The following is a 12409-nucleotide window of genomic DNA, read 5'->3' on the forward strand; positions in this document are numbered from 1 at the left end:
TCGTCGAAAAATGAGCTAAATTGGGGTAGTGGAGGTATTTAAAGAAGAAAAGAACGAAAGATAAATGCCAGTAGAATTAGTCTGCACGCCCAGCAGCAGCGGTTCCAGGAGCCCAGCTCATCGTGTGCCTGTTCTGCCTCTCAGGATGCAAAGGATTTCCCCACCGCCAAATGAGAACGTCGTTCAAAAGCGCAGACTCGCCACGTTGTTCAGCAGAAAGTTGTAGCTGTCTTGGCGGAAGTCGTCGTTGATGAGCTCGGCCTTGTCCGCCAGCATGTGCAGCATCTTGTTGCCGTCCCTCCATTTCGGCCAGTCGATCAGCTTCACCTTGGCGGTGCCCGTGCCGCCCGACGAGTTGTTCGGGTCCAGGTTGTAGGCGAAGTTGAAGTAGTACGCGCGCGTCGCGGCCGCGGCGTAATTGGGCTTGATCCCGAAGAAGACCTGGAGCAGGTCGGAGCCGTGGAACGTGCCGAGGACCGGGGTGCCGTAGTCGTAGCTGGCCAGGTAGCTCCAGTTGTTGACCTCGGGCTGGACCGTCTGGGATATGCTGAAGACGGCCCGGCGAGTAAGGGTGAAGACGGCGTCGCCGAGGATGGCGGCGAGACGCTTGAACTGCGGACGGATCTCGTTTAAGCCGGCGGTCCTGAACGGAGATCCCTCGGATGGTCTCGGATTGTATGTCGCCACCAGCTCTTTGATTTGTTGGGGAGAGGCGTTGTTGAAATAGAGTGTAGACAGGTACTCCTCTATCTTCTTGGTGTTGGTGATATTTGGCTGGAAGAGCGCGAAGAGAGTCCCTTCGTCTTCTTGATCCCCAAGAATGAATGGTATCTTGGGCAGCTTGCCCGTCGTCGCGAATACTTCAGGGCTCGAAGGGACGTTTTTGCCATCTGGTCGGGGGAGATACGACAAGGCGACGGAGCTGTAGCTCAACAGACCCGGTACCGAATTGGCGGCTTTCCGCATGTCCTGCCCAGCGTAGTGTCAGCAAAATGGATGGATCGAACCTTCACCACGTCTTCTTACCTCATACGAGAGTTTCCGGAGACACCCCAGCCGGTCCTTCGCCCCTGAACAGCCCGCGGTAGACAGCACCTGTTCATATACCTTGGTGGCTTTGGGCGAGTCCATGGGGTCGGTAGGGACAGCAGATCCGGAGTTCATAATGGCACCGCGAAACAAAGCCTTTCCATTCCGTGTAATGTTGCCATTGAACAACGTGAACTGGCTGAAGATCGAGATGGCTCCAGCAGATTCTCCCCACAGAGTGACTTTTTCGGGATCGCCGCTACAGAATTCGATTATTAGTAAAGCGACTGAAGCATATGTAAGGGCGAGGAACCCCTTACCCAAAACTAGCAATGTTGTCTTGAACCCATTCGAGCCCCATCCGCTGATCGAGCAGACCGGCATTGGAGTTGCCTTCGTCCATGAGGTCCTTGCCCGGCATGAAACCCCACGCCCCAACGCGATAGTTGACAGCCACGAAGATGAAGGGCTTGCCCGTCGACATGCCCTCGGCCACGAGACCCGCCCCGTTATACATGGACGTGCTCCCCAGCTCGAAGCCACCGCCAAAGATCCAGTACATGACGGGGAGCTTGGCCCCCTCTTTTGTTCCCGCAGGCCGCTGCACGTTAATCGTCAGGCAGTCCTCTTTGCCGACGGCCAGGTTCTGAAGGATGGGAAGGTTGAGCACGCTATCGAGAAGACCCGGGGGGATGAGCGGCGAACCAAAATCGGACTTCAAGACAAACTGAGGACATGACTCTGGCTGCTCCGTGGTGACGTCGATCTCTCCCAGAGATTCCGTCAAGCGGACGGGGGCCTTGAACCGCAGTTCGCCAATGGGAGGTTTTGCGTATGGAATCCCCATGAACGATTCAACCTCGCCGCTCTTTGCTCCGAGAAAGCCTTTGGTGCTGCCCTTGAGGGTTGCTTGGGGCGCCTTGATGGTGACTTGGGGGCCCCCGAATAGCTGTGGGGCGGCCCATGTCAGAGCGATTAGACAGACGAAGACCAGCGTCGAGGGACTCATGATTGGGTGTGTATGATGAGAATGAAAAAGATCCAGCCCCCGGCGGGTGCGTCTGCGCTGTCCATGAACACGGCTAGAAGCAGAGAGTGACGAACGGGTTTTGATCAAGAGCCTAGGGCTGTGCTTCACCTTATGAGGTCAGAGTTCAATCGCTTGAACTCCGAGGCCAAAGGAAATGCCATCATATCACATGAACGGACCGAACGGTCTCATAGTTCACCAGTGAGCTTGCCGAGCTATTCTGACAACGGATGAACCAGGTAGTATGTAGAGCGGAAAGGGGGCCCAGGGGGGGGGGGGGCAAAGGCCTCGGAAACTCGGCTGCGTTCTTCGCATCAGATGTCCCAAAGAGGATGTGTTTCTATATTTTGACAGTAACCCAGGGATGTCTGAAGTCGAGAAAACCCGTCGTGAATCGCTAACAGGGAAATCTCTAGAAGGTTCTGAACCATTGTGAGGCATGCAGATGCTCTCCTTCTTGTCAACCACTTTGCAAGTGACGGGCCGGCAGGTGTCACACGCCCAAGTATTCAGACGGCTGCAACCCAGGATCATCTTTCTGACTGGATGGAGATCGTAGCTCATGTGCGGGGGGAAAGTGGACAGAGTGACCTCGAAATCGGCCTTGTAGGCACGAATCGGCTGCTTTGGATGTCACATAACGGGATGGTTGGCTCCATAAATCGTACACCGAGTAAGAGCTCCGCGGCCTGTGACGAAACCATGTTGTGGGGGAACATCAGACGGGAGGCGCCTCAGCCAGCTTAGGGTCTGGTGTTCAACCCTCCTACATCGTGTTCGGATCCGCGAGTCGGAGGTAGTCCCCGGCCGGAAACTTTCCGAGAGCTGGGTTGCATTGCCGAAGCAGGCGAAGCTTCGACAATGTCTTGGAAGAGTATACGATGTATTGAGTCGGCTCTCCAGGAAAGGCAGACGGTTCATCGTAGACCCAAGCTCTGTTGGCTTCAATGTCATGAACAGTGGCTTGAAGACTCGTGCAAAACTCTCGATTGACTTTGGCTCGGCTCTGTACATCTATCCAGACCATTCCCTGCTCGGTTGCATCTCCCGGAAGCATCACGTGTGTCCAGAGATGGCCTTGGGCTGGTACAGCTCTTCCAGATACTTCTCCTCCTCGTCAGTCAGGACCTTGCCATCCGCGGTAATGGCCTGGTCGATTCGATCGACGCTGCTGAAGCCAATGATGGGGCTCGTGATGCGCTTGTTGATCCATGCAAGAGCCACGTGGGACATGGGCCAGTCGCGTTTCTCCGCGATCTCCTGCACGCGCTTAATGATGGTAAGGTCCGGCTCGACCGTCCCGTGGCTTCCGGGCTGGCTTTCCTTCTCGCCCTTGCTGCGGGAGGTTGTGCCGAAGTCCTTCGGGGGTCGGGCCAGATGACCGCGGCCTGAGTGGGTGTGACGATTAGCTCGACGTCGGGATTCTTAGGCATGACGGAGGTAAGCTTACACAGAGGAGCCCATGGGATCAGGCCGACGCCCGTGTCGTTGCAAAAGCGGTTCATCTCCCTCTCTTCCTCCCGGTAAAGAAGGTTGTACTGGTTCTGCATGCTCACGAATTTGGTCCAGCCGTTCCTCTCGGCCACGAACTGCATCTGGGCAAACTGTGTACCCCACATACTGCTTGCGCCAATGTATCGCACCTTTCCAGTCTGGACGAGGTCGTGTAGCGCTTTCATCGTCTCCTCGATGGGGGTGGTCGGATCGAATCGATGGATCTGAAGGAGGTCGATGTACGGGGTATCGAGTCGCTTGAGGGAGGCCTCAACCTGGTTGAAGATGGCACCTCGGGACAAACCCCATTGGTTCTGGTAATCTTTCGACCTCTCAAACTCGGCACGATACTGGAAATGGCGAGCTTCTGCAGTTGAGGCTGATTAGCAATTCCACCTCTACCGTTATGCTGGGATAATAACCCACGGGGCTCCTCCCCGACTGAGAAAAAACATTTGGTCAATATGACCACCTTCTCGCGCGGGATGTTGTACTTCTTGAGGGCCTTTCCGATCGTCACCTCGGATGCGCCGTTGGAGTAGACGTTGGCGGTGTCCCAGGTGTTTAACCCCCGATCGTACGCGGCCTTTAGAAGGGGAAGAGCCTAGATGATAATATCAGGCAATTAGCATGCTGTGGCGACAGATCTGAGTTGATCAGTTCAGGCGCACCTCGTCTTCGTTCAAGGCCCAGCCCAGTGTGCGGGAATCGCCGAAGCTCATGCAGCCAAAGATCGGGACCGAAACGCGAAGTCCGGACTTTCCGAGCTGGCGGTACTCTACTTTGGTGTTCTCGAGTCCCTCCTTGAGACGTGCGGGGAGCTCCTTGGATGCCATTGTTGCTGCTGCTGCTGTTGTCTTTGGATGAGATACAATGAAAGGGGTTTAGATAGTCTGTTGAAGACGGCTGGCAAGCTCTTGAGCGGTTTATGGCTACGCTGTAAGAGGGAGGAATTGTACAGAGATAAAATATATATGTAGACAATAGCCACTCTGAAAGCTCAAACGTCATTCGATCCGATCACGACATCATGATAAGGAGGGGGGGTCACAGCGCGGGTCGTTGCTCCAACCGAGAGGCGACAGAGAGCTACCCCGCACTGCGCTGATCATTCCGTCCCCTCCGGTGTGAAGAATCCACCAACAGCAGATGCAGTTTGCTGATGTTCAGTGTGTCGGTAAGTCGGAGTCGGCTTCAAGTCTCAGCCATGAAACCGGACTTAATAGCTGCAAACACCGGCTTCAATGCACGTCGAACAGCTTAGAAATGCAATTTCAAGTGGGTTAGGGCGAGGAACAGTTTAGTTGCGATCATGTCATAGGAGACTGGCTCAACCAGCTAGCTCCACTGACTGATTGACAGCTTCTCCAACTGAAGCACACACCAAAGGTTCCCACAAGCTGACTAGGGTCTTGAGAGGTGGCCACTGACTAGCGGTCAGTCTGCAATTCCCATGTCGATAGCTGCGAACCACACCTTGTGTATCTTGATTGCCAACACTCATAATGCAGTCGTCAAGCTGTCTGTCTACCGAATATGAGAAAATTACCAGGATGACTCGTCGTCACTTGCTTTGTTGTTCAGCTCACTGTCCCCATCTGGTCAATGGCAAGGGCTCTGACAAGAGACATTTACGCAGACTCTAGTAACCGGGATTGCGTTAATGTGGCAATCTCACTGTGTCGAAGAGCGTTCACTTACAGGCGATCCGTGGGTAAACTTGAAGTGAGAGGCAACTGGCTAGGGCTGGCAACTGCAGCTTGGAAGCTGGAGAGAAAAGAAGGAAAAAATGGCTTTGTGAATCAAGTCAACATACCCACTGGCGTACACCCATAAACGAAGCCATCCCTATAATTACTGCCCTCTTCTAGATGCCACTATGATACAGTCTTCAGCTTCACTAGGGCAATCAGAGTCGCTGGACTCAGCTGTATCATCCTATACCTCACCAGTCTGGACCTGGGCCTGCTGTATGTCTGTAATGGTGAAGAACTTGATGTGGGGATCCAGCTGGACCACCCTCTTGTTCGAAGCTCACAACTCCTTTTCATGAAAGCGAAAAAGCCTTCGGAGAGCAGGCTTATGAGATGGCAACTGCTCAGCACAAGCTGGAGCATCTGCAGGCCCAAGTTACAAATACTGAAGTGAGCAACGAGAAAGTATTAATAGAGTGGGGAGCAAATTATTGGGTCTGGACAGAGTGCTGTTGTAGTCAAATGAGTGGATGACAAGAGTCCCACCTTACTGCTTTGTAACGTCTCGTTCCAGCTGGCAGAGTCTGCCATATGGGACATGCGTGACCTACGTACAGCTTCAGCGAAGTCCTTGTAACTTCACGAGACGTAAGTCAATGGAATAGTGAAGTGTACCACCGACTAACTCGTCAGGTTTGAACATATCAAACTATTATCTGTCAAAAGAGAGCCTAGGCTATGGAACGAGTCACCGAAGTTGTGAACTTGTTCAAATGTAGACCTGTTCACCCATTGTTTTCCTACGGAACGAACGACCTCACTCTCATGCGTGGATAATAAACCGTCACTTACATAATGATAACCACGTGTCATAGACGAAAATCACGGAAAGTGTAAGTAAAAATCATGGTTGCATACGAGAATTTAGTGTGCAAAGTTCGCTTTCTTCTCGTTGTTATCAGGTGTACTCTGATACCGTTCCTCGTGTCTTCTCAACATGCCTGGAACATCACGGGCAGCATCTGGGCAGCAACTCATGCGACTTCTTAGTCATCTACATACAATTACACGCCGAAAGACTCCTTGCTTCGCGCCATCGGCCAATCAACGGTGAATGACTCACGCCGGCAGTGGTGTGTGCTAGGCCATCCCAGCAACGCCGGCTGACACTGGTGGGACCCGGTGGGCGCCATGACGCAGTGAGGTTGGCGGGAATACCAAAGTAGTGGGCGAACGGACCAGTGTCTGAGTTTTCCGGTGGGAACGGCCGGCCGTGGAGGTCGTCCCTTGCGTAAATCTTGTCATGCAGATCGAACCCTAACACCTGAGGGGGACGACGACACACAATTCGTCGGTGAGACGATTGGTTTTGCTTTTGCTGTCACCCCCGGCCTCGGTAACTTCACTTGTTGCAATTAGAACGAATCCCCGGACGCATCATTCAAGTGCCCGAGTCCCAATGAGTTTGGTCTGACCAACAACAGCCTCTTTTACCCCTTTGGCCCTTTAGCCCTTTACCCACTATCACCACTACACATTCGGATTCTCCTAGGCGGGTTCAGCCTAAAAAAAAAATGGCGCATCAGAACGGCGGAAACACGGTCTTGCTCACCGAGCAAGAGGCACAACGCATCCGGGCCACCGTCCGGGAAACGCGGAAACAATGCGTAGAACGCAAGGGAAACGCAAGAGAATTTCGAGATGCTCACGCCACTGTCAGCCAGGCCACTGGCACTTCTCTCATGATGGACATGGGCAGCATGGCGGGACAAGGCCAGCGGGATACACTGCCGGCTCTTGGCGTTGGGCAGACATATCCGCCGAGCACCGCTTCTCTCCAAGACCTGAAGCCCATGAAGTTTACCGAGCTCCAGATGGAAACACACCACCGTGGCCGTTCTCTCATCGTCAAGCGTGCGAGCCGCTGTCCGGTGGTGACCCTTGCGGCGCGGTCATGGACCGTGGTGCAAGACGAGGAGGAAAAGGAGACTGAGCGCCTGGAAATATGTCTCCACAAGACGACAGACGGCGAGGACACATTGGAATCAGCACGTCGCTATATCATCAAGGAGCCTTACTTCACGCTGACCGAGGACGGTGAAGCCACGCTCCGGATAGACCATCCTTCTGACCTGGTCGTCTGCCAGGATGAGATTGTGAAGGGCAGCTCCACTCAAGTCGAGGATGCGGAAAAGGGAGAAGCGTTGGCGAAAAAATGCAAGGACAAGGGCAACGCAGCACTGCAAAAGAAAGATCTGCCGCTCACTCGCGAAAGCTACTCCCAAGGTCTCAAGCTCGCTAGACAAGAAGCTGTTCAGAAGACGAATCCCGACCTGGCACGGGACATCGCCCGGAATCGCGCTCATGTACATCTCCTGCTGGACCGGCAAGACGAAGCCATCGCCGACGCGAAAGCGTCTCTGATCGGCGCAGACGACCAACGATCAAAGGAACTCGACAGCAAGGCCTACTTCCGCGCCGGCAGCGGGGCGTACAACTTGGGCCAGTACCAGCAGGCCAAGGAGTACTTCGAGCAGGCCAAGAAGCTCGCCCCTGAAGAGAAAGGCGCCGCGATGTACCTGCGAAAGGTCGAGATGCGTCTGCGGGAGGAGAAGGAGGGGAACTACGACTTACAGAAGATCAGGGCCAACCTCACTCCCGCTTCTCCGCGGGCCGATGCCGCAAGCTTCACCAGCAAAACCGAAGTCAAGGAGAGCGTTGGGCGAGGCCGTGGGTTGTTCGCGACCCGTGATATCGCCGCTGGGGAGATCGTCATGGTCGAGAAGGCCTTCTGTGTTGTCTGGGGTCACGAAAGCGAGGTCCTAACGGCGATGACATACGACGTGCGAGATGACAGGATCCGAGTGGCGCCGGTGGGCTTGACCAAGGCCATCTCACAGAAGCTCTTGAGGAACTCTTCCCAGATCGCCAGAGTGATGGATCTCTACGGCGACTACCAGGGCGAAGGTGACGTGGCGGCGACCAAGACCGAGGAGGGCGCCGTCGTCGACGTCTTCCGGGTCCACGATATCGTTTCACGCAACGCCTTTGGTCCCGGCGGCCAGTACGGAGAAGAGGGCGCAAGGAACGCGAGCACGGGTCTCTGGATCTGGGCCGCGTACATCAACCACTCCTGCATAGCCAACGCCAAGAAGGAATACGTCGGCGACCTGATGGTTCTCCGTGCCCTCCGCGCCATCAAGAAGGGGGAGGAGATCTTCCACAGCTACGACGAGTCGGCCGACTACGAGGCGAGGCAGAAGGCGTTGCTGACGACATGGGGCTTCGAGTGCGGCTGCGCCCTCTGCGCGGCCGAGAAGACGGACGACGACAAGCTGAGGAGGAAGCGTCAGACACTGGCGAACGACGCCGACGACTTTGTGAACACGACGCACTGGACGAATGCGAAGCGGATTGCCATCTCAAAGGCCCAGCGCTTTGCGCGGGACATCGATGCCACGTACGACGATAAAAAGTACGACGGCGTGCCCCGTCTGGCTTCGGCAAGAGTACGGGAATGGCTTGCCAAGGCAACCCCTCTCAAGTAATGGGATGCTGTGATGTAGACTTGCATCCTAGACCCCTTAATGAATAGTTTACACGTCGTAACACACTGGTTTTCCTCGATCTGTGACCTGAAGCAGTCGGCATGTAGATGGCTGAAGTCTGAACTCTGGCATTGGCTTTTGCTCAATCTTCTTTTTTTGGTTACCGCTCAATAGAGACTCATCATTAAAATCTGACAATCGCTTTCTTCCCAACGGCCAAGCAAAAGAACGTGTGGTGTCAAACACCTCCCCTGCTCAACACGTACGGTCCACTACACTATCGAATAGTTAGCCTCTTACCGCGTAGACGTAATTCGCTCTGCCTCACCATTGCTTTCTCTGACACTTTCCAGTCACCGTGCTCGGGTACTCTCCCGACTTGGGAGAGCACTTCACAGTCTTTCCCCCAATACAGGTGGCGCCGAGAAAGTTGCCCCATTGCGCAAACGTGGCGGAGTAGTCGTTTCCCCTCGCGGTCCAAGCCCGCCAAATGGTAAGGTTGCCGCGATATTCCTTCAAGCCGGGTGCGCAGCTACCCTGGCCCTCATTGGTGGGCAGGCCGGGGATCCAGCTCGCGCAGTCGGGCCCCATTATGCCCACGAGGCCGAGGCTCGCCACGTCGAAGGCTTCGTCCGTGTTGGCAGCGCACACAGAGATCTGGCAGTGCACCTGGGTACAGCCTGATGCTAGCACCTTGTGACACTGCAGCAAGACCAGAAGGAGGAGTGTAACCCTGAGGTTTGCGGTTAGCGAGATCGTCAATAGGCCAGCGTAGGAGGCTTGAGCTACTTACACTCTGTGGAATGCCGTTCTTGAAGCCATGCCGTGTTGTAAACCGTGCGTCACGAAGTTGGGGTTGTGCCTCGTCGGACAGCAAGACTTTGGTATAACCAACCCTACCGGTGCGTGAAACGGCAAAGCTGATGATCTTGTTGCGATGGTTTCTTTTTGAATTAACTACATGATGCGAAACCGAAAGCAGGCGGTGCTGGGCTTGAGAAGGGATATCATTCTGACATTTTAGAGCCAAGGTCGAAGTCACCAACACCGGAACGTGAACCACAAAATTGCTTCGTCGGAGTAGGCGATCCATGGTTGCCGAGCTCCGTATTTTCTTTTCTTTCGACAAACTGCAAAATCAGTTTCTCTTATGGCATCATTCGGTGCTGCTGGCCACTGAAAGAGCCACGTGCATGCCGATCCTGTTGCTTTTTGTTTATATTAATACCTCCGTTATGGGCGCATTGGGCCTGTTTGCTGATCTTTCAACTCTGATATATTAAACCAAATTGGCGTTCCTGGAACGCGTTCCCCATCTGCTCCAACGCTGCAACCAAGTGAGTTTTTTGCGCCCTCCAGCCAAGCTCCAAAACATTTTTCTCGTGTCGACATGTGCTTTGAACTGACGCCAATATTGTTGCCCACGCTGCACACGTGTTGGTAGGCTGGCACCCAGACAGGCCTTCTAAGCCATACACGTGTCTAGGCCATCGGACCAGATCTCTGGTTTTCGGTCTTTAAGCCTTCGTTCAGCCTTCATGGGCTTTGGCTCTCTCGACTCTTTATTTACGCTACACCTCGTCAGCATCTCCCAACAGCCATGTTCAGTTTCGCGCCGCATCCGTTCACGTTCTCTCCTTTCTCAGCACAATGCATTTTTTCGTTTCGTTCTTGCTTGCAACAATCGCTTGTGCTTCTCCGACCAAGTTCCTAGCGAGTCGAGACGACGACGAGTACAAGGACCGATGGGAGGACGTGACCTGCTCCGATCCCCACATCACCGACGCCAAAGTGGCAGCTGACGTACGATGGGAATCCGCCGAAACAAACTCCTCCTGGAAGGCCGCCCTGGACGCATGGCAGAGTTATGAACCGGAGGGAGAGGCCGTCAAGCTCAAGTTTCCGGCCTTCATCAGCGACTTTTACGGCGGACCAGAGGGATGGGACTGTCAAGATCCCGTGAACACCCCGTGTTCAACAACGATTCAGTGTGATGACGCAAAATACCCAGCAGGGTACGTTGAGCCCGAACAATTGATGACTTCCCTCTACACAGGCCCTTAGCTGACCTTTTCAGATTCTTGGTGCTCAACTCATTTGCGAAGCTACATGACGTGAGATACCGATCAAACCCTTGTCAGCCTCATCATTGGCTAACATGAAGAAACACGAAGATCTACCAAAAGTACCACGAAGCGCTGCAGGATGCGCAACTTAGTATCTCAGCCGCAATGGGTGACTTCACCAAGACATTCGCCCCCCAACTGAAACCAAAGGATAATTCAGTACTCATCAAAACGATACTGGATGTCTTGATGCTTGGCATAGGGGTCGCGTCAGCTGGACTGTGGAATATTGGTAGGTCTTGCATCCGAGTCATGAGAGGAGACGTCCAATACTGACCCAAGACAGTACTGAAAGATGCTGCCATATTTGCCGCCGACAAAGTTCGCAGTTTTTATAAAGATAGCTTCAACAGCGCAATATCGTCGTCTTTCGCTTTGGCAAAAGACAACCTAAAAGCGTAAGCCAACTTCTTCTCTTACCCCAATTTTTGCCGATTAAAAAAAAATGAGGTCTGCGACAACACGACTGACCGCAGTAACCCCTCCCATAGTGCCAAGGACGCCGTAAGCGTACAGAACGACCTGACATCGTCCATGGGCGCTCTGTTCGACGTGTGGAAGAATACGCAAGCCGATTATTTGTCGGAAATATTCTCCGGAGCCAATGAAACGACGCTGGAAATGCTCGATTCTCTGATCCGGGACGGCATGATGAACATGGTGCCCGTCGACATCAACCTATCGGAGATGGTGAAGCTTGTCCAAAAGATCATGTTTGGGCAGATGATCCCAGTCGCTTGGGCTGTCGCGCCGGCCGCGTTTACACCCTTTGTGCTGTAAGTCGAAGCCCTCGCGTCAGGTTTTCCCACCTCTCTTGCTCTCCCAAGTGGCAGAAGGAGAATTGTCTCATATCACCGACTAAGGCTACCTGGCCTATAGCAAAACTGGCGATAAATGCTCAGATACCCTGCCCGAAACCTTGGATCCGTACATGACACAAGATACGCACAAGAAGTCTGGCGTCTGTTGGAACGGAAACCAGTTCTACGTTCTCTCCGTTGGAACGGACGGGGTTGATGTGCAAGCCGATACCCCCGGCCTCCCGAGATCGGACCCGCCTTTCCAACCGTTGTCCGGTGGCACGAACGACGTGCTCGACGGCAAGAACTGGGCCGGCATCACGTTGGAAGACATGGTCATCAGCTCGTACAGCGGTTATCTTAAGAATGGCAACCGAAATGGCTACAACGTTTCGTTTGACGACAGTGACGGGACGGTCGACGAGCTCATGCTGGCAGACGGCGTGCGGACTCCCGGCTTCTTCTCGCTTCCCGTTTGCACGAGTGTTTGGAACACCCTGATGCAGATAGCTGGGAGCCCGAGGGACAAGAACTACTATCCTTGCGGTGTTGAGGTTGAAAAGACCTTCCCTGCGAAATGAATAATGAGAGCTGGATCTCCAATGATGGTATAATATACCTTGGTAGCGGGACTCGGGTTTTAAGGATTAAAAAAAAACTAGATATAATCAATAAGTAAAACACAGCC

At 53.8% G+C, this 12409-nt stretch overlaps 5 protein-coding genes across 5 annotated transcripts; 2 read left to right on the top strand and 3 right to left on the bottom strand.

The window, feature by feature from the left end:
* Positions 1 to 183: 183 nt before the first annotated feature.
* CDEST_09427 (Putative carboxylesterase, type B, carboxylesterase type B, active, alpha/Beta hydrolase) lies at positions 184 to 2038 on the bottom strand (the record flags this gene model as incomplete). The annotated part of the gene is made up of 3 exons (XM_062925586.1): positions 184 to 969; positions 1027 to 1288; positions 1350 to 2038. The coding sequence occupies 3 exons, from the start codon at positions 2036 to 2038 to the stop codon at positions 184 to 186; spliced, it is 1737 nt and encodes a 578-aa protein (XP_062781637.1).
* Positions 2039 to 3000: 962 nt separating this feature from the next.
* Positions 3001 to 4759, bottom strand: CDEST_09428 (Putative NADP-dependent oxidoreductase domain-containing protein). Its single transcript, XM_062925587.1, has 4 exons — positions 4225 to 4759; positions 3980 to 4157; positions 3510 to 3920; positions 3001 to 3447 (listed from the first exon to the last, which is right to left on the bottom strand). Exons 1-4 carry the CDS (start codon positions 4387 to 4389, stop codon positions 3116 to 3118), a joined length of 1086 nt encoding a protein of 361 aa, XP_062781638.1. The 5' UTR covers positions 4390 to 4759; the 3' UTR covers positions 3001 to 3115.
* Positions 4760 to 6579: 1820 nt separating this feature from the next.
* On the top strand, positions 6580 to 8993 carry CDEST_09429 (Putative SET domain, tetratricopeptide-like helical domain superfamily, SET domain superfamily). The gene has a single exon (XM_062925588.1). It carries the CDS (start codon positions 6822 to 6824, stop codon positions 8793 to 8795), a length of 1974 nt encoding a protein of 657 aa, XP_062781639.1. The 5' UTR covers positions 6580 to 6821; the 3' UTR covers positions 8796 to 8993.
* A 126-nt stretch (positions 8994 to 9119) lies between these two features.
* Positions 9120 to 9617, bottom strand: CDEST_09430 (uncharacterized protein; the record flags this gene model as incomplete). The annotated part of the gene is made up of 2 exons (XM_062925589.1): positions 9120 to 9528; positions 9589 to 9617. 2 exons carry the CDS (start codon positions 9615 to 9617, stop codon positions 9120 to 9122), a joined length of 438 nt encoding a protein of 145 aa, XP_062781640.1.
* Positions 9618 to 10445: 828 nt separating this feature from the next.
* Positions 10446 to 12302, top strand: CDEST_09431 (uncharacterized protein; the record flags this gene model as incomplete). Its single annotated transcript, XM_062925590.1, has 6 exons — positions 10446 to 10810; positions 10873 to 10909; positions 10970 to 11153; positions 11208 to 11319; positions 11413 to 11697; positions 11801 to 12302. 6 exons carry the CDS (start codon positions 10446 to 10448, stop codon positions 12300 to 12302), a joined length of 1485 nt encoding a protein of 494 aa, XP_062781641.1.
* Positions 12303 to 12409: the final 107 nt, after the last annotated feature.

Source organism: Colletotrichum destructivum, chromosome 6, assembly GCF_034447905.1.
Source record: "Colletotrichum destructivum chromosome 6, complete sequence".
In the NCBI taxonomy this organism is placed as follows: Eukaryota; Fungi; Ascomycota; class Sordariomycetes; order Glomerellales; family Glomerellaceae; genus Colletotrichum; species Colletotrichum destructivum.